At 32.7% G+C, this 21,220-nt stretch overlaps 3 protein-coding genes and 1 pseudogene across 3 annotated transcripts; 1 reads left to right on the plus strand and 3 right to left on the minus strand.

The window, feature by feature from the left end:
- Window positions 1-702: 702 nt before the first annotated feature.
- LOC25500754 (tyrosine decarboxylase 1-like) lies at window positions 703-2,487 on the plus strand (annotated as a pseudogene).
- On the minus strand, window positions 2,472-6,029 carry LOC25500755 (cysteine-rich receptor-like protein kinase 25). The gene is made up of 7 exons (XM_013589240.3): window positions 4,529-6,029; window positions 4,262-4,399; window positions 4,037-4,158; window positions 3,756-3,966; window positions 3,444-3,681; window positions 3,205-3,355; window positions 2,472-3,071 (listed from the first exon to the last, which is right to left on the minus strand). Exons 1-7 carry the CDS (start codon window positions 6,027-6,029, stop codon window positions 2,739-2,741), a joined length of 2,694 nt encoding a protein of 897 aa, XP_013444694.1. The 3' UTR covers window positions 2,472-2,738.
- Window positions 6,030-12,857: 6,828 nt separating this feature from the next.
- On the minus strand, window positions 12,858-14,390 carry LOC25500756 (cytochrome b561 and DOMON domain-containing protein At3g07570). The gene is made up of 3 exons (XM_024772523.2): window positions 14,097-14,390; window positions 13,350-13,755; window positions 12,858-13,241 (listed from the first exon to the last, which is right to left on the minus strand). The coding sequence occupies exons 1-3, from the start codon at window positions 14,292-14,294 to the stop codon at window positions 12,994-12,996; spliced, it is 852 nt and encodes a 283-aa protein (XP_024628291.1). The 5' UTR covers window positions 14,295-14,390; the 3' UTR covers window positions 12,858-12,993.
- Window positions 14,391-15,136: 746 nt separating this feature from the next.
- Window positions 15,137-21,118, minus strand: LOC25500757 (cytochrome b561 and DOMON domain-containing protein At3g07570). The gene is made up of 6 exons (XM_013589242.3): window positions 20,679-21,118; window positions 20,183-20,588; window positions 18,307-18,476; window positions 17,074-17,479; window positions 15,682-15,965; window positions 15,137-15,512 (listed from the first exon to the last, which is right to left on the minus strand). The coding sequence occupies exons 1-6, from the start codon at window positions 20,850-20,852 to the stop codon at window positions 15,282-15,284; spliced, it is 1,671 nt and encodes a 556-aa protein (XP_013444696.1). The 5' UTR covers window positions 20,853-21,118; the 3' UTR covers window positions 15,137-15,281.
- Window positions 21,119-21,220: the final 102 nt, after the last annotated feature.

The following is a 21,220-nucleotide window of genomic DNA, read 5'->3' on the forward strand; positions in this document are numbered from 1 at the left end:
GCATTCATTAATTACTCTACAATTTATTATTTATCTCCTTTTTTCTTAAGTACTGCATTCATTAATTACTCTACAATTTATTATCGATAAAGTTTTTCTCTACACAAGAGAGGACCATAGAAGCTCCGTAATAGACCCTACAATTTATTATTAATTACTCTTTTGGTCCCTTAATTTATTTTTTTATTTCATTTTGGTTCCTTAACTATTAAAAGTTTCGTTTCGGTCCCTTAACTTATTTTTGGGTTTTCTTTTGGTCTCTTAACTATTAAAAGTTTCGTTTTGGCCCCTAACTTATTTTTTGGTTTCGTTTTGGTCCCTTAACTTATTTTTTGGTTTCGTTTCGGTCCCTTAACTCTAATACATTCATCCTAACATAAAGACCAAAGTGGTTGACGGAGGAAGAGTTAAGGGACCAAAACGAAACCAAAAAATAAGTTAAGGGACCAAAACGAAACTTTTAATAGTTAAAGGACCAAAACGAAACCAAAAAGTAAATTAAGGGACCAAAATAAAACTTTTAATAGTTAAGGGACCAAAACGAAACCAAAAAATAAGTTAAGGGACCAAATGAGTAATTAAGCCTTAATTTTGTTACTAGCATTATGGTAGACATGCAATTAATGGAACGAAACAAACATCTACCCAATTTGTTGTGTCAAAAAATAAATAAAACTAGTACCCTATATATGTACATGTGAGGGATGATGCTTTTACATGCATCCAAATACAATGAATACATCAAGTTCCAACCCTCCTCAAAGTGATCCACAAAAAACCATGAATCCTCTTGACCTTGAAGAATTCAAAAGACAAGGATACATGATGATTGATTTCCTTACAGATTATTACAAAAACATTGAAAACTATCCTGTTTTAAGTAAAGTAGAACCTGGTTATCTTGCAAAAATATTACCATCTTCAGCTCCATTTCAACCAGAATCAATTGAATCAATACTTGAAGATGTTCAACAACATATAATCCCTGGTATCACACATTGGATGAGTCCAAATTATTATGCTTACTTCCCTAGTAGTGGTAGCATAGCAGGGTTTATAGGTGAAATGTTAAGCACTGGATTCAATGTTGTTGGATTCAATTGGTTATCATCACCAGCTGCAACTGAGCTTGAAACTATTGTTATGAATTGGCTTGGAAAATTGCTAAATTTACCCAAAAGTTTCATTTTTTCATCAAATATTAAGGGTGGTGGTGGTGTGTTATTAGGTACAACTTGTGAGGCTATTTTGTGTACCCTAGTTGCTGCAAGAGATAAAAAAACTTTCTCAAATTGGAAAGGACAATATTGGAAAACTTGTTGTGTATTGTTCTGATCAAACACATAGTGCACTTCAAAAAGCAACTCAAATTGTTGGAATTCATTCAGAAAATTTTAGAGTCATAAAAACAAAAGGATCAAATTTATTTGCTTTGTCCCCCGACTCTTTGCTTTCGACAATTCTTTTAGACGTTGACAATGGTTTGATTCCTTATTTTTTATGCGCTACTATTGGAACAACTTCAACAAATGCCGTTGATCCTATAAAGTTGTTGTGTAATGTGACAAAAGAATACGATATTTGGGTTCATGTCGACGCTGCTTATGCCGGTTCAGTTTGTATTTGTCCTGAATTTAGACATTGCATTGATGGAATTGAAGAGTTAAATTCTTTTAGCTTTAATGCACATAAATGGTTTTTGACTAATTTAGCATGTTGTTGTCTTTGGGTGAAAGATCACAATGCTTTAACAACATCATTGTCAACAAATCCTGAATTCTTGAGGAACAAGAAATCTGATTCAAAGGAAGTTATTGATTACAAAGATTGGCAAATACCTTTAAGTAGGAAATTCAATGCACTCAAACTATGGATTGTTCTTCGAAGCTACGGTGTCGAAAATCTCAAGAATTTTTTGAGAAATCATGTGGAAATGGCAAAAATATTTGAAGGACTAGTGAGGAAAGATGAGAGGTTTGAAATTGTTGTGCCAAGTAAATTCTCTTTGGTTTGTTTTAGGATTTCTCCATTTGCAATTAGTATTGCTAATGACAGTGAAGGTTACTATGTTGGAAAAATGATGAATGATGCATATTTAGTGAATGAAATGAATCATAAATTGCTAGATTTAATTAATAGTTCTGGCAAAGCATACATGAGTCATGGTGAGGTTGAAGGATCTTTTGTGATTAGATGTGCTATTGGTGCTACCTTAACAGAAGAACATCATGTGACTATGACATGGAAATTGGTGCAACAAATTGCAAGTTTTCTATTAGGTACTCCTCTCAACTAATGTATAATATAGTTGAGAGGGTTTCACCTCAGAATAATTATCAAAGATTGATGTTATAATATAGTATAAAATTCATATTCAACGTTTTTGGGATAGTTTAATTTGTTATAGTCCCCATTTGAAGCGTATCATCTCAGAATAATTATCAAAGATTGATGTCATAGAACTATGGAAATGTACGTCACTTTATTTGTAAAATATATACAAAGCAATCATCAATTATCTATAAGGATTGAAAACCTTTAGTTTCTATAACATTTTATTCATTGCATTTGAAATAAGGATCGTGCCACTGGTTTCTAGGATTCCTCCAACATTCCTAGAGGACGGCAACAAAAACAAAAATTGAATTTGAGATCTTAAGAGGAACACACTTCAAGGTATGAAGCCGCCACCATCAGACCAGCCTAAGCGGGTTAACAACAAAAGGAAAATTGACATATTAACGAGGAAGAAATTCGGTTATAGACAAGTCGTTGAACGTCAAAGGTGTGCAAGTATTGATAGACTGACTAGAACTTGAATCTTGTGGAATCCCTTTTGTATCCATTTGACCATGAAACAAAAATGCAGGTTTTTGAGGAGTTGGCAATTCATTGAAGTCATTGTTAAGATATGAAACAATTGTTACCATTGTTGGTCTATCATCAGGGAACTGTTGAACACATAATAAACCAATCTGAATGCATTTGATGACCTCATATTCAGAATAAGTTCCTTTAATATTTTGGTCCAATATACTTAATGTTATTTGATCACTCCATTGTCTCCAAACCTGTGACAATTGGATGAATGAATATACAATTTGTTACCACATTGCATTTGAATCAATCTAAGTAAACATTGGATGTATATTTCTTATCTACATTAATGGAAGAAATAAACATTGTATATATACACACACTTACATTACTTAGGAGGCTATCACCAACATGTGATTCATAAGACCTTATGTTCTTCTTTCCAGTAATAATTTCCAAAATCATGACTCCAAAACTATAAACATCAGATTTCTCCGAAAATTGTCCAAGCATTGCATATTCTGGAGATATATAACCTCTACAAAATAATTTTTAAAAAAAAGTCAACACGAGACTATCTTTTATGAAAGGAAAAGATGGGATATTGATGATAATTTAACACTTACAATGTTCCGACGATCCTATTTGTGTTTCCTTTGTCTTGGTTTAATTCAACAATTCTAGCAAGACCAAAATCTGATATTTTTGGAATCATATTTTCATCTAATAAAATATTACTAGGTTTGAGGTCACGGTGAATAACTTTGAGTCGAGAATGTTCATGTAAATAGATAATTCCTTGAGCAATTCCTCTTATAATATTGTAACGTTCAAACCAACTTAAGAATTTTGTTCGTTGAAAGTCTGCAAAATATTCAAGTAATGAGAAATGCAAGAATGAAGCATGTTCTCTAATCGATCAATTGAATTCCACTAACCAAATAAAAAGTGATCAAGACTCTTGTTCGGCACATATTCATATATAAGTATTTTCTCCTCTTCTTCAAGGCAAAAGCCGATGAATGTGACTAGATTTCTATGTTGAAGCTTGGCGATCAACAAAACTTCATTCTTGAACTCATTTACACCTTGAGTAGAGGTTCTTGAAAGTCTTTTTACTGCTATTTGTCGTCCATCCAAAAGAATGCCCTAAAATTATAGCTCATTATTTATGGAAAAGTTGAGAGCTAAAAAATAAATTTCACCGCATTTAACCCACCTTGTAAACTTCTCCAAATCCACCTTTGCCAATGAAATTTTTATTTGAAAAGTGGTTGGTTGCTGCCTCAATTACATCCCAGTCAAATTGTAATGGCTCTAAAGTTGCACCTTCATGACCAACTAGATAAAAATGATTAAATTGTTAAATCAAGGTTTCAAACTTTAAGCTTTAAATTAAAACAAGGGTTTGATATTATTTTTCATGTTTGCAATTGCAACATACAATTTTCTCTGAGAATAGCCCTAAAACTCTTTCTTGCTTTTCTCTTTGGCAAATAGCAGCCAACAAAGAAGAGTATCACTGAAACAATTGGGAGCACAACAATCAAGGTAATTGTTCGTGGCAAGTTTCTTCTTTTTTCTGCATACAAAAAATCAACACATCTCATTCAAATGGAGTAGTAATAAATCAAGTATTTTGGGACAATTTTTTGTTTGTTTGGAAATAGTTCAATTTAGAAAATAAATACTAGAATGAGAGGTCTTTTACCTTTTGGAGAATGACTAATGATACCTTGGTCAATTTCTTTGTAAAATTGGAACAATTCAAACCTCATATTGCAACTAGGATATAAAACTCTTCCACCTACACTTCCCAAATAAGACCAAGGAATTGCATTTCCAATAATATCACTCAAACAAGCCTTGCAATCATCACTTGATAAATCTTGTGTACACTGACCAAGTGTATAAAGTGTTTGCAAATCATTCAATTTCAATGATTTTGTTCCATATCTCTTATCACTATCCCCAGCCACAATTGCCACTTTTGATAAGGCATTTGATATTACAAAATTATACAAGTTTCTCTCCTTTTTGGGACTAGAATCACCAGTAACATTCATTTCATGATACACATGACTTTTGTCCACTAAAGAGAAGAAATTCCAATAGGAATATCTAATCATGCATTGATTAAACCATATTATACCCTCTTGAAAAATGTTACACTTTTGGGTTATTTTATGTGTTGCATTTTGCACACATTGTTCACATAAGTAAAAGGGAACATCACCACGACACATGAAGAGTCCAAATATTGTACCATCCACATCATCTTTATGAAATATGCTTTTAGTGGCATTAGAAGACAAGTAAGAAAAAAGGGTTGTAAGGTGAACTTTGAAAGTGTTGTTAAAAGTGAAGGTTTTGTTATTACTTGAACAATTGTGTGAAAGGTAAAAAGGGTGTTCTGAAGTTTTTGTTTGTGGAAGTAGAATTTGTTGTGATGTAGTATCTATTGATGAACCAATACTATTGGATAGATAAAAAGGGTAAAATTCATACCTAATATTACAACTTGGATTCAGAACTCTCCCTCCAACTCTTCCTTCACAACACAATGGAAGTTTCTCTATCAATCCACTTAGACAAGTTCTACAATCATGTGGTGACAAATTTGGTGTGCATTGAGCTAAACAATAAAGGGTTTGAAATTTTGATATAGTTATTTCATTAGATGCATATTTTTTGTCACCAAAAGCTGCTTCATTTGAGGTTTTGTTCATTGTAGAAAACAATAAACTCATGAAATTTTGTGTGTTTGAGACTTTATTTGTATTCAACAAGTAAAAACTAGTTGATGTTGCTGCCAAGGTTGTGGAATACCAAACCATACATTCATCATACCAAACAACACCTTCTTTTGACAAAGAACATTCTAAGGAAAGTCTTTGTGTTGCATTTACTATACATTGTTGACAAAGTTGAGAGGGAACATCACCCCTACATAAGAACATACCATAGATTGTGTCAGAAGGGTTGTTTCCAATGAATGTTGTGTTGTAAAATTGTGTGTTGGTTGTAGCATTGGATGATAAGGAAGAGAGGAGGGTTGTGAGGTCAAATTGAAAGGAAGTATTGGATGCTGTTCTATTGCTTGAGCAATATTGGTATAGGTAAAAAGGGTCATCCCATGAATTAGTAGATGTGAAAATATTGAGCAAGATGATAAGGGTGAAGAGGTAGTGAATGTTGTAGAAATTAGCCATGGATGTGTTGAATTTTGAGAGCAGTCACTACTATATTTATATATCCATAACCATAACCTAGTTCATAATACTTTTTGATAATCTAAATAGGGTTCTTTCATGGTACCAACTTAAAAAATAGGGATTGGTCTCGATATTTAAAAAAAACGTAAAAGTACCTTAATATTTTTTAGGGTTATGGTAACAAATGGTCAAAGAAACCAAAAGCTGTAGATTTGCATTTGATATACATTAGATTCAATTGTATCGTCCACTTATGAGACCCGTTTAAAGCAGCAGTATGATTTTGTATGGACTACAACCGTTGAAACTGACATAAGGCGGAATTGAACATGAATCATGCATTCTACAATCCACACCACTAAATCAACCTAGCAATTTTTCTCAATATCGGTGATTATTGTTAGAAGGTCTTACAAAAAGAGAAGTATTATATATGATGTAGGCACACCGGCGACACGCATCGAAGATGAAGTGACGCACAAGAAAGGTTCATTGGAATAGTGCAAATTTGGCATACGGTGTCGGAGTGACTCGAATTATACCTTTTCAAAAAGCCCCCGACCTCACGAGCATTTTAATATTTCAGCATATTTATTATTTTTCTGTTTTATTTCAGTTTGTTATTTTCCCCACATTCGGGTTTGTTATTCCCCCATCATTTAACCAGAGCTTTCGTAGCCTAAGAGGCACTTTTTTCATTCAATAAAATTATCGAGAACATTATGGTGGATTCCGAAAACCCTTATTTAATGGATTTATTTTTAGGTTTAGCGCTTGCTAATTTCTGCGTCATATTATTGTCATTATTTTGACTCGGTTCCAACCTTATTAGTACTTATGTGATGTCCTCGTGAACTTAGCTCGGTTGGTGGGGACCATGAAAAATATATGCAAGGTCTGGATTCAAACCTCGGCCACGAAAAAGATATCTACGAAATTGGCTTATATTGCAGTAGATAGTGGAAATCTTTATAGGAGTGTGAATTCTCTATTTGGAAGTGTTGAATAAAGAAGAAGCACGATCACCGTCAATTTTCGAGAAGGAATGTATCTGAAAATTGGTGCATTCCACCTTCGAGCTCCTCGATCTGGATTATACAGCCAAGTTCCAAGATTGATAAATCTTTTGAAGATATATAAACTTGTCAGCATGCTACTAGCTATTATACATAGGTGTGATCAATTGCTCTATTTTTTTGTGACATTGAGAGGATACAACGGTGTCCCAGTCGAAGAGCAGCACTTTTATGGATCTCAAACGTTCCCTCTTTTTTATTTATTTGTCTAGGTTATTCAACCTATCAAAAACATCGATAAATTTTTATTCTTTCGGTCCGTTTTTGTAGGACTATCTTAAAAAAAATTATTAGTATTAAGAAAAGAGCAAATAGTCACTTTGATCCTCTGCACCTCGCTGTCGCATAGGTCTCTGACTCAGGATTAATGGTGTGTTTGGTTGTGAGAAGAAACTGTAAAGAGAGAATTAGGTGAGAGAGAGAGAGTGAGAAAAGAGAAATAGATGAGAAATAGAGTTGATTTGATGTGTCGATTGGTATAACAAAAAGATAGAAGAAATAGAGAAGAGAGAAGTGTTGATTATTTTTAGAAGTACCAAAATGTCCCTTAATAGAAAACCTTGGATCAAAATTAATTTACTGCTGATAAATAAAATCAATTTTCAATTTAAATTGATATAGATTGTTATTATTATTTTTTTTAGCCAAAAAACTTAGAACACATTTTTTACTTATGTCTTTAGCTCGACTCCAACAGTTGCGTTTTCTACTTCACACTCAAGAGTCATTGTTGCTTGCAATTTGCAGGAACTATTGATTCATCATTAATTAATAAGAATAAAATATTTGAATGCATGGATGAAAATGGAATAACAACAAAAAATAGCACTTCTCTCCCCTTTCTTCGCGGTTAAGCGGTGAAAGCAAAAAGTGGTGGGTCCCACGATTTTGCAATCTCTCTTTCCTATTTCTCTCATTTTCAAATAAGAGAAAGTCATCATCTCTTCTCTATTTCTCTCTTCTTTATTTCTCTTCAAACAAACAGAGTGTAAATAAAAACAAGTCTCTGACTCTGCACTTCTATTATCACTTTAGTCCCTGGTGTTAAAAAAATCTGTTAAGTGATGATGTGGCGCATATGAGGTGTCACAGGGACCAAAGTGATAGTAGAAAATAGTCACTTTGGTCTCTGAACCAAAAATCAATATTTCCAAATTGAATATCAAATTCCTAAATCCCTAAATGTCATCTAATTCTCTCTTTTGTTCAAAATTAATCTTCTATTAAACACAACTTATTGTTAGGTCCCTGACTGTGCATACTTACTATCAGTTAGGTCCCTGACAATGAATTAGCAAATCCATTAGCATCTATTACTCTTGATTATTGTTATATTTACATGATAATTCATATATCTACCCCGTAGGTCTGAACATACATTAATTAAGAGCTCAAGATATATTCAAATGATAATTCATTTATGTTGAATTTCTTTTAACATAATTTCTAACTTAAAATTTGTTCTACTTAGTAGGTACTAGTGCTACATCTAACATAAGTTGTTTATGTTTCCAATTTTATTATCAAATTTCTCACTTTAATTTTTTTTTTCATGAGAAGCTAAAACAACTAAGGCATAAGTTCTTTCATGTAACTTAATAGCATGAATATGATATTTGATACTATTGAATCAATGCCTTTTTGTACAAATCCGAATGTCATTGTCTATGCACAATGTCTTAAACTATGGTAATAATAATCACAACAGGCAACTTCAAGCATGTGTATTTTAGTAAGTGAATTTATGCATTAGTTATTCAAATCTCTCCACCAAAAATTGGATATTGTTGTTGAAAGACACATCAAAAATCAAGCTATGACTTTAAAATACTTACATGGATTATAATATACACACCGTTCATAATTCATTTCTCTATATATGTAATCCTGATGTCATTATATACTAAAGGGAGAAAGAGGTAACAGAAACACAACACTATGACACTACTATAAAACTCCAAACCTTAGCCCAACATACCATTGCCTCAAGATCAACTTTCAAGTCAAAAAAGTCCCTAATAGCCAGGGACTTTTGTGAAATTTCGTGTTTACTGTCAGTGACTTAACTGATAGTAAGTATGAACAGTCACGGACCTAACAACAGGTTGGTGTTTAATGGAAGATTGATTTTGAACAAAAGAGATAATTAGATGACATTTAAGGATTTAAGCTTTAGGGATTTAACACTTTGATATTCAATTTGGGCATATTGATTTTTGGTTCAGAGACTAAAGTAACCATTTTCTACTTTCACTTTGGTCCTTATGACACCTCATATGCGTCACATCATCACTTAACAGATTTTTTTAACGTCAGGAACTAAAGTGATAACGGAAGTGCAAAGTTATGGACTTATTTGTGTTTAATCCTAAGTCAATGACCTATGTGACAGTGAGCTGCAGAATCAGAGACTAAAGTGACTATTTGCTGATTAACAAAAGTTGTTGCATTAATAAAACATATAGTGATTATTATCAAATTGCCATTTGTGCATAGATACATTTAACGCTAACTTTTCATAACGAACCCATTTTTAAAACCCTGGAAACCGTGTATTCATCAAATTTTCAATCTAAAAAAAAATTAAAAAATCCCTCAAACAAATTTTGAATTAGATAATCAAGAAAAAGCAATTCCTCCAACAAAGAATTAAAGCAATGTGTCTTTGGAACTCCGTCGCCAAGCCTAAAATTAGATGAAACAGAAGACTTGAGGTACATTTTATGTTACTGCGGAATAATTATGTTTATGATATATATATATATATATATATATATATATATATATATATATATAGCAATTTATAATAGCAATTATTCGCAACACAATATACAATGAAGGATTTTTTTTAAAAAAAAAAGATAAAATGGAATTTATTAAAATCACAATAAATCTTAACCAGCAAAAGGAGTGTTAGGCTAGAAGTCTTAGAGTTGCAACATACAAAGCATAGATGGGGAGCCCCCAATGGAAAACCCATACACCCATGAATCAAAGATAAAATCCAAAAAACCTATAGGAAACACCTCCTAACAAAGGGTTATCTCCGAAATCAATAAATAGAAACACCAAAATAAAGTTAACATCACAATCAACTAAACAACATAAACAAAAGTTGTACCGAAATTCTCAAACATCGTCGCAACTGCCACAAAAACAACTTCCACCGCCTACATTCCGCTGCTCGCACACAACCTCTGAACACCAACTTAAAAACCTACACAATAACCAACAACCTTTGAAAATTAGCCGGGAATAAAGCCCCAAACACCACCATTAGCTCTCCCAAGCACCTTCACGCAAAGCACTCCTCACAAAGAATCACAAAAGCCAACCAAAAACTCTTGTACCATCAAACAACAAGAAAAAACATAACCATCACTAACCACCACCAAAAATCAACACCACTACCACCACCGTCACTAAAACAACCATTGACCACCACAAAAACCACCATTAACTCTCACCTAAAAGCAACACCAGCCACCACGCGCAGCACCACCAAAAACCACCAGGAGCCCCGCCACAAAAGATCCAAAATTAGCACCACCATTAAAACCTCCATGAAGCACCACAAACCAACACAACCAAAGATTCATCGAAACCATAACATATCATAAGCGAACCTAGATATGATCCATCACCACCATCGTGACCGTTCCATCACCACCTATGTTGCGAGCAAACATAACCTCCACCACAACCAAGAGAGAGAAAAAATCAAATAGTTTGAGACCCACAAAAACCAAATAACCACCAACAAGCATCCAACGACACACCACAAAACCCACCAATGTCTCAACCAAACGAAACAAAAAAACACCAAAAACATAAACCAACCTTTACGACAACAGAGAGAGCAACCGCACGTCGGAAAGATACAGTGGTGAGAAGGACAGAGACCCTCGTCGCACCACCATCCATTTGATCTACATGATGGCGGCGGCGGATTTAGAATTTGTTTGAGGAAAAAAGGAGTGCGGCGGTTCTAGGTTTTGAGGGAAAGGAGTACGACGGCTACTATATTTGGATTTTGGAAGTACAATACAATGAAGGTTAATACAACCTATTAGGGTTGAAGTATTTTATGCCAAGACTTTGCTTTTTTACACTTTATGTAACAAAAGTTGAGGAAACATATGCAGGAAAAATTAATATTTAATCTACTACGGAATAGCTTGTTTTATTTATTTTAGGGTTAAATATGTTTTTGGTCCCTGTAAAATTGGGACCTTTTAAGTTTAGTCCTTACTTAATTTTAATAGTGTTTTTAGTCTCTATAAAAAAAAATATGCACTCAGTTTTAGTTCCTACTAAATCTATATTTGTTTAAGGGTCATGTTAACAAGTGTCCTAAGGGCACTAATTAAGGATTAAAAAAATGGAAACAATTGCAGAAAAAGTTACTTTTTGATGTTTTAATGTGTTAAATACACAAGTTTCAAGATAAAGTTTCTATTTTAAACCTCTTATCAAGTGTCTTAAGGGCACTTGTTAATATTTTCCTTTGTTTAATTATGTTTAAACTTTTAAGATTTTGAACAATTTCTTGCGGAAGTGTTAAGAACATTACTAAAAGTTCATCTGCAAAAAAAATATCTGAAATTTTTTATTTCTACGTCCATATTTTTGTTACTTTTATCTTGAACTTTTGTCTTTTAAAAAAACGAACGGGTCTTGTTAACTTGTGCCCTTAGGGCACAAGGGCAAAAGTTAACATTTCCTTAAAAAAAATCATATTTAATTCATTTCATGTTAAAAAATTCTAAATTTTGGTAAATGAATCTTTTGTAATGTTTTAAACTTATCTTAAAAAAATCGTTCAAAAATTTAAGACTCTAAGGATAATTAGAGAAACTTTGTTTTAATAGAGACTAAAACTTCATGTAAATCATTTTTATAGGAATTAAAAAAGTTATTAAAATTAAGTAAGGACTAAACTTAGAATTCAAATTTTATAAGGAAAAAATATATATTTAACCCTTAATTTTATTCTATTAACTAGTTTATTTGATTTATTGATATGGCTTCATCCTTTTTGTGCTGATCATATCTTTCTAAAGTTAAACTGTTTACGATATTCTCCTAGAGCCCACACATTGGAAAAATATTTCTATCCATTGGATAATTTAGCATGACAGTTTTCAAAGATCCTCCTGTCAGCTCCTGCAATAATAAATAACACAAGTAAAATCATTGTTTCAATCATAATTCAAATTCAGATTGATCAAACTCATTAATCGCTCTAGCTCAACCATTTGGTTAGCCAGATAATTGAATGAGTAAATATTTTAGTCTCTATCTTAGCATGGTTTTGAATGATGTCTTTATTAGGATAGTTTTAGACTTGTACTGTGTCCCTCTACTCAATCATGCATTATAAAAAGTGGAGTTAATTTAGAGTAAATGGAAATCACTAAGACACTACACACCAACAAATACTCTGAGGATGAAATTGTGATCCCCCCAAACAGGACTTCACAGAAGTGATTTTGTGTGGAAAGCCGTTAGCACCGACAAGAATAGGATGTCATGTTTAATTAATGATGAAAGATAAGAAATGTTATACTCCTTCAGCAGGAACCTTGTCATCTTAGTCTTCAACAGGAATGATAACTTGCATAACAAGTAATCTAAAAGCAGGAATGATATCAGCAAATTATGAGAGATGTTCCAATGAAAATTTGTGATATAATCACTCACATATGTGGGAAGAATACTCATAACATCAGAATTCAAATTTCGCATCAAGAGTCTTGCCATGTGTTTGCTATTTCCAATTAACCAGGTAGAATTCTCAACAATAGTCACAAATTCTGCTTTGACATTAGTCCAAAACTCTTAACCAAGAGAATAAAAGGAGTAAACAACCCTTAGCATAGTTATTAGAAAAAGAAAAAGTCTATAACAATAACTAATAACTCTATAACATATAATCTAAGACTAATTATGCCAGCTAGGAAGTAAATTGTTTGAATAGAAGCATGCAAATAAAACCAAGCGGGATCCCGTTGCTTGAAATAACGATAAATTATGGATCCGAGTATCATTAGAGTGGTCCATCCTGCACTCTGCAGAATGCCATGCCTTCTTCTTGGAACTTTTGGGTTACAATTTCTCTTAATTATTTTACCTGTTTCAAGATATAATATTCAGATTGCAGTCATTTTAACAAAACACTAATTAACTGTGAAGACAATCTACATAATGAAAAACTTATATAAATGCAAAATTGACTAACCTTTTGAATAATCTATGACCAATGATATGTGACCGCTATGTTTGGACAAGGCATAGTCAGGATAATTAGGAAATACACCATTTGGTCCAATGGCAAATAACAATTTTGTACTAGGTTGTGTAGTTTTCAATTGAAAGATCATGTAGACTAGTGATGTGCCAGCTGCAGCTATGGATGATGCATTCATAATATAAAGTTCTCCTTTGTCAAGAATCACTTCATTTGTTGATTTTCCATCAAGAGAGTACATTTTCATTCCCCCTGCACCTGAAGATGGCATCCACCCTACAATCGCAGTAGAACCAACCATGTTGCCATTTTTGGAGAACCCTATAGCTCCATATGCATTTATGTTTGTTGGGAATGAGAATATAAAACTCCATATATTTGATGAAGCCTTAGCATACTGTTCAATTTTCACAACAATAATTTCAATGTAAAATTGATCACTAAGTTAGTACCTAAAATTAGCATCATTTTGCCAATCGATCACAAATTCATTTAGCAACCTTTTTTAGTTGAATTCGCAGATACGAATTGTTCATCTTAGTTGTTGGATGAAGATCGAACAAGTGGTAGTATTTAAATCTGATATGAAGTTAGAATATGAGTTGATTGATCTTTGCGACGGCATACAATTCTACATCATGATGCTATATAAAATGTGCAATTAATTAAGAATAAAAGAAAATAAGGATGGATTCTTAAAATAAATAAATAAAAAAAATGGAAATCACCAACACATACTCTGAGAATGAAATTGTGATCGCCCCAAACAGGAATGCAGAGAAGTGATTTTGTATCAAAAGGGATTGGTTGCTGAAGTTGGACCAAATTAGAGGCACATGAATCTAGAGAAGTCACAAGGATTGATGAACTACAAAGGAGAATGAGAAAGATTAATAGGCAAAAGTATGTCAACTTCATTTTTGTGTGGAAGGCCATTAGAAGTGATAGGAATAGGATGTAACCTTAATTAATTATGTCATGTTTAATTTAATAAAGAAAGATAAGAAATGTTATAGGTTATATTAACCTTGGAGTTAACGAACTACTTGGCAATTGGAGGAAGTTCTGGATGGAACGTGACATATATATATATACTGTTATGGTTGTATTCGATCAATTCAAAGGTGTATATGATATGGTCAAACGAAATGTCATGCTTATGATATTTCGTTACTAGAAAATTAAGGAAATACACTTTTTAAAAAAAGGCTTACCTGTTTGAATTACTTGTCTTATAGCTAGCTAAGTACTTTTTAAATTAAGGTACATAAATCAGAAATAAAGACATGTTGCGAATACATAAATATATCCTTTATAAATTAGCAATATTTTAAGACCAATAAGAGTTGTGTCTAGCGGAATAGATTAAATTTGTCAATATTTGAATTTCGATGGACCGAAAGAGATATTCACATTTAGTGTTTGACTCATAGGGATAGAATATCCCAACTGGTTTGAGCTAATGGATAAGGAGTTAGAGGTTCTGAGTTCAAATTCAGACAAAAGAGTTGGATAAAATTGAGATCGCTAAAATGGATTGGTTACTAAAGTTGCACCAAAAAGGATGGAAGATACTAACACACACAAACACTTCGAAACAAACATTTCATATAATGTTTTCTCAAGCAAACAAATTTTTTCGGTGTGAACATCTTATGCGCGTAACTGCAAAGACTAATCTCTCGAGTCGGATAGGACCACAATGAGTGATAAAACTCTCCCTCAAACAAACATATTTGGTTAATATTTTGAAAAACGTTTTTTTCTTTGCCTTATAATCTATTAAAACACACATGTTTACTGTAAAATTAATTCATTTCTAATCATCCTCTCATACAATAAGATTACAAAAGAAACTAAAGAGCTCAAAAATGAAAACCAATGATGAAACAATTTTAATCTATCTATATAAAGAAAAGAAATTTAGTCTTTACTCCACAGTCCAATCTCAAAAATAACTGCAATGGAGAGTAATATTGCAAGCACAATTCCATAAGCTACCGTCCATTCACTTCCTTCCTTGGCTAAATGAATTCCGTAGAAAATGTTGGCTATAGATAGTATAATAACTATTCTTCCTATGTTATGATGATATAAATTCCAATGCTTTCTCACTTTTGATTCCTTCTTTGGTCTAGCAACAAATGCCATTACCTACCAAAACAAATTCACTAACATTATTAAGTGATTTAAGCAAGGTTTAAAAAATCAAACTGAATTGGTCAATCAACTGATTTAAATTCGAGCGGTTTAAAACAGTTGAACCATGACCAAGATGTCTCGTCAATTTGCCTAAAAATAGATCAAGGTTTCAAGAAAATACCTGGAGGCAAGCAAGAACAAGAATGATGATTCCAAGGGTCTTGTGAAGATTAAAATTAATATGGAGTTGATTATTGAGGATTAGCCCAGTAATTACACCGATTACCCCAAGAACAAAGCCTAGTGACTGAACTGAAGCATGAAAATTAAACCAAAATGGATCCCAATCCTTGAAGTAACGAGCAACTATTGCTCCCATTATGATAAAGATACCCCATCCCAATATATTCAACACACCATGGCTTCTTTTTAGGTTCATAGATGAGTTTCCTAATACACTTGAACCTGTTTCAAATGAAATAATCCATATATTAATAATCTTTGTTCACTGAGAAATATTCAAATCTTTGAAACAATGAAAAATTTCACTCTAACTAACAAAAGCTTTTAGGTCAATTTACATGACTATATATCCACAAAATGTGCTAAAACAAAACTATGTTGAAATTCTTTTTTCTACTTAATTGAGGATATATATCCACGATTTGAATTCTCATATCTCAAACGAACAATCTATATTTTAAAATAGGATTTTGAATATAATTTTCTCATCTCTAAATGTAAATAATTGGATGTATGATCTAGACTATGCAATATTGATCGGATAACTTATATTTGAAGATGAGCTAATCAGATTCAAAACTTAATTTTGAAAATGCGAGTTGCTTGTCAACTTCGGTCATGCTAGTAGCATATTATCTAACTCACTTTTTCCAATAAATATTCTTCTATTAGTTAAAATCCAAATGGAATACACTAAATCCAACTTCAAAACATATGGTTATACCAAACAAAAGAGGACAAGACATATGGCTTGGTTTGGTAGATTGTCGATTTCTGATCTTACATTTCAACTTAATCATTCTCTTGTTAATAAGATGAGAGAAGAATTTACCCCAAAACCACTGGTCCAAATCTAAGTTATTTTGACAGTGAAATTAATGGGCCAATGTTGATCCTACATAACATGCTAAAATTAACAAACCAAAAGGTCAGCACTGGAACAATTTTCACTATATAACATGCTTAATTTCCACTTCCTACTTTATAGTACCTTTTCTCTTTGTTATTTAATAATAAAATCATAAAGCAATTACCAACTCCACGCCTAAAAGAGTACAATTTCTTCATTGCAAATCAACATACATTTTTGCACATATTTTTGGGCCTTAAAGCACATAGTCACGAAATCTCGGTCATTGAATAAAGATTAGACTGTCACGATGATGACAGTCTAATCTGAAAATAGTCTAAAAACTACTTTAAATGAGACACTATTTTGAATAGCTTCTCTTAACAAAGACAAAGTTAATTCGGCTTTTTTAAAAAAATGTCTAAATATTTGAAACTGTAAAAAAAAAACATGCATGACATTTTTTAACAAGTTAATTACCTGTTGCATAATTCACTGTAACAGAAACTTTGTCTTGGTGCTGCATTAGAGAAAAACTTGGAGCCGTAGGAAAGACACCATTGGGTCCGACGGCATAGATCAGCCGTGACAAAGGGCGGTTGGTTTGTAACTGGAATGCCATGTACAAACGTGATGACTGTGATGTGATCATAGTTGAATTGTTAATAATTGGTAAGTTGCCTCTATTTGGAACCACTTGGTTTGGTGCATACCCTGATAGAGAATATTGTTTCATGCCTCCACTTGCTCCATTGGATGAAATCCACCCTACAATTGCACTTGAACCTACCATGCCTCCATTGGGAGAGAACCCTATTGATATATAAGAATTTTGGTTTGGAGCAGAGAGAATGAAGCTCCATATGTTTGAAGATGTCTGAGAATACTGCATATATATAGTTTATTTATGTATAAGATTGGTCTGTTTGAAATTAATTTTGAAATATAAATGTGTATTAGATGAAATTAATTCAAAATTTAAGATAATATCAATAATTTTAGAATTAGTTTCATTGCCTTTATTATTGTTATTTTGATATATTTTGATATGGGATAAAATTTAGGTTTTGTTCTATAGATGTTGTCTGTACTATTTACCAGAGATGGGATAAAATTTAGGTTTTGTTTTATAGATGTTTGTACTATTTATCAAAGATACATGTTACATAGATTCGTCGGTGTCAAAAAAATGTTTGGCCAGCGCAGCCACGCACCACGATAGTGATTAGTCCTTAGTTAAAAACTTTGAGATACATTTGATTTTGGATAAAAAAAAAAAAAAAAAACTCCACGTAGATTATTTTTTTTTAATTGAATTTAAATTTAAAATTTTTTGTTTATACTATTAGATTAGACACGCAATCCATGAGTTGACTTGTCATTGAAGAATGTAAAAATGGTACACAATAAAATGTATGTAAGTTTTGTCCATTTTGATGTTGGTTGTATTTGTAAGCATTGTATCACGATAGAATTGTGACATGAATATATGAGTAGTAAGACTCGAAATGGGATTCAAATTCAGAATTAATTGAGCTCGCATCCTCTTCAGCGTCTCCATCCTTTGCAGCCGGCCCCCAACTTTTGACCATAGAGATTGGAGACGCCGAGAAGATGTGGTTGCAATTATGATGATTGTATTGCAAGTATCGACATTCAAAATTTGAATATAGATAGATAAAAACTGGTTAAGTTAAAGAGTAATGCACTTACTCTGAGGATGTATCCTTGAGCATTCCAAACAGCAAGACAATTGAGCTTGGTTGTGTCAAAGGGGAGAGGAACACTGAGGTTTAGCTTGGTGTCACATGAGTCACCTTGTGAACTACTTCCATCTCCTTGTGAAGAAGAACTTCCATTCACTTGTGAACTTCCAAGGTTTGCTGAAGCAACAAAACAAATTGTGAAAATGAGGGATGCTAAGTATGCCTTCATTTCTGTATTTCAATTAATTATGTTTGTGTGTTTATAAACGTATTAGTAAGATTTGTGTTATGAGACATATTGTAATTTAATTGATAAAGAAAAAGAAAAAAGTTGTTACAAAGAAAAGGTAAAGGAATTATTATTACAAATTAAACAATGGTATTTGGTTGCAAAGGAAGAAGCAGTTTATCAATAATTATGATGACCTTTATTTGATTAAGTAGATTTGGTAGAAGGCTAACTTAAACCATTAATTAGTCAACCTTTCATTCTTTTTTATTTTTGGTGTAAAGTCAAACTTCTAATACATTTTTATTTTGAATGGAACCTTTCATTCATGAGGTAAGATTAAGAGGGTAAAAATTATCATAAAATTATGATAGTTCAAACTTTACATGCATTATTAGAGTAGTATTAATTATGCCTCTGTCCCTCGAGCTATTTTTAGGTGCATTCAGACTCTGCATTTGAGCTTATATACTGGTTTAAGTACTTGCAAAACTGTTTTTAGCTTATGGAAACAACTTATAACATGTTAACAAACTGTTTTCAGCTTATTTTATAAGCTATACATAATAGTAGTTTATCAAAATAACTTATAGTTTATATGCAAAAAGTTTGACTTCATTTTATCTTTTATTACAGAAATAATGAGTACATGTAAAGCACTTAGATTTTTTTTGAAGAAGCTAAACTAGTTCACTCAACAACATGTAAGCGCAAGTATCAATACAGCAAGCATTAACAGTTAATTGAGTGCAGTTTTTTTTTTATGCAAAATTTACTTGGATACCTTGAGAATAGTTACTTCTTCCACTATTTGTTTTTCACAACTTCCCTTTTTTGGCTTTTCTTGTTTTTGATAAAAACATCTCACCCACTATGGAGCATTGCTATTGAGTACGGGAGATTTAATCACGGAATTTGACGAAATGGAAAACACACTAATCAATCAAGGGTAAGGTTGTCATATAAAAATGGATTAAGGATAAAACTGTAATAACAAATACACATCAAGTTCAATCGTTGTTTTTCGTGAAAATGGCTCCGTGCTAACTAGCATTTCCACATGCATAATGACCTATAATGATGTGTACTTGACCATTAGCACTAATTATACATATAAAAAAGCAAGAAAGTGAAAACAGATATCGCAGTTGTACTAAAAAAAACTGTTTGCTGAAGTTATACTCTATCCTATGTGTGGCTTACAATAACCCAAACCACAGCTTAGTTATATTTCACATAGTTTTTGATTTTATTTTTTTTTAATTCAGCTTCATAGACAATTAATTATCCAATTAGTTGTTCTTCAAAAAATAAATGGTTTATTCTTAAAAGGAGAATAAAAATCATTTATGACTATTTCAATTTTTAAAGGAGCCTCAATTCATGAAATGACGCAGTCTCAGTCTCAGTCGCATAAAAAAACTATGATGTCTCATGGTTTTAAATTTCCGTCTACAACGACAATTGCAGCCGTAAGATTTTGAGGTCTCTGCATCGGCCACATTTGGCCTCAGTATAAAGGTTACCGATGTAACAATAACCGCAACCACACCACAACCGCAAATTAAAATCATCACAGCCCTTGTCGCAGTAGTGGTCCTTCTTTTTAAAACCTTGAATGAAACCACAGCTTAAATACTAAATATACACTAACCTTTTGAGTAGTCTATTCTTGTAGAAAACTTGTCGAGGTGTTTTGTTAGAGCATAATTTGGTGCTGCAGGGAATAAACCGGTGGATCCAGTGGCAAGTATCAGCCAGGACAAAAGTACAGTAGTTTCTAACTGAAACACCATGTATAACCGAGAGGATTGTAAAGTGATGAAGGTTGAATTGCCTATAACCTGCAAGTTGCCTTTATCAGGCACTACCTGATTTGGGGTAAACCCACCAAGGTAATACTGCTTTATCCCTCCACTGGCTCCTCTAGATGCCACCCACCCTACAATTGCACTTGAACCTACCATGCTTCCGCTGGCCGAAAACCCCATAGCTATGTAAGAATTTGTGTCTGGAGTTGAGAGAATGAAGCTCCAAATGTTTGCAGAAGTCTGAACATACTGCAAAACAGTAAACATAAATAATTTGTATATATGGCGGCACTGAAATATTGATATATATGTAATGAAATTTGAAAATGGTGCACCTACTCTGAGGATGAAACCTTGAGCATCCCATACAGAAAGGCAATGAAGGTTGGTTGTATCAAAAGGGATTGGAGCTTTGAGTGTCAGATTACCAGTACATGAATCGGTTTCTGGCCTTGCATGGAGGAATGAACCAAGAATGGTAAATATGAAAAGGAGGGGCAGAGGTGTCTTCATTTGTCTCTATTTTTTGTGATTGTGTTTGAAAAATGCGATAGCATAAGGAAGATTTATTTGGGAATGTTTACAAAAAGGATAAAATAAAGTTAAACGAGGTAATGATTATCATATTGTAAGTTGTAACTAACATGGTGGAGGGGGGCATTCTCAATTATGACTATAAATTAACACGAAGATTAAAGTCCACAAGAAAATAAGGGGGTAAAAAAAGGCTATTTTGCATCAACAGAAATGCAAAGTTTTTATTTACGACTTCATATAGTCATCGTAATGCATCATGTGTCTAATAAGACAACAAGAACCATGCTCCTGCTTTAACTCATGTGTAATGCAAAAGTATATAAATAAAGGGAGATTTATGGCAA

This window comes from Medicago truncatula, chromosome 8 (genome assembly GCF_003473485.1).
Source record: "Medicago truncatula cultivar Jemalong A17 chromosome 8, MtrunA17r5.0-ANR, whole genome shotgun sequence".
Taxonomy (NCBI): Eukaryota; Viridiplantae; Streptophyta; class Magnoliopsida; order Fabales; family Fabaceae; genus Medicago; species Medicago truncatula.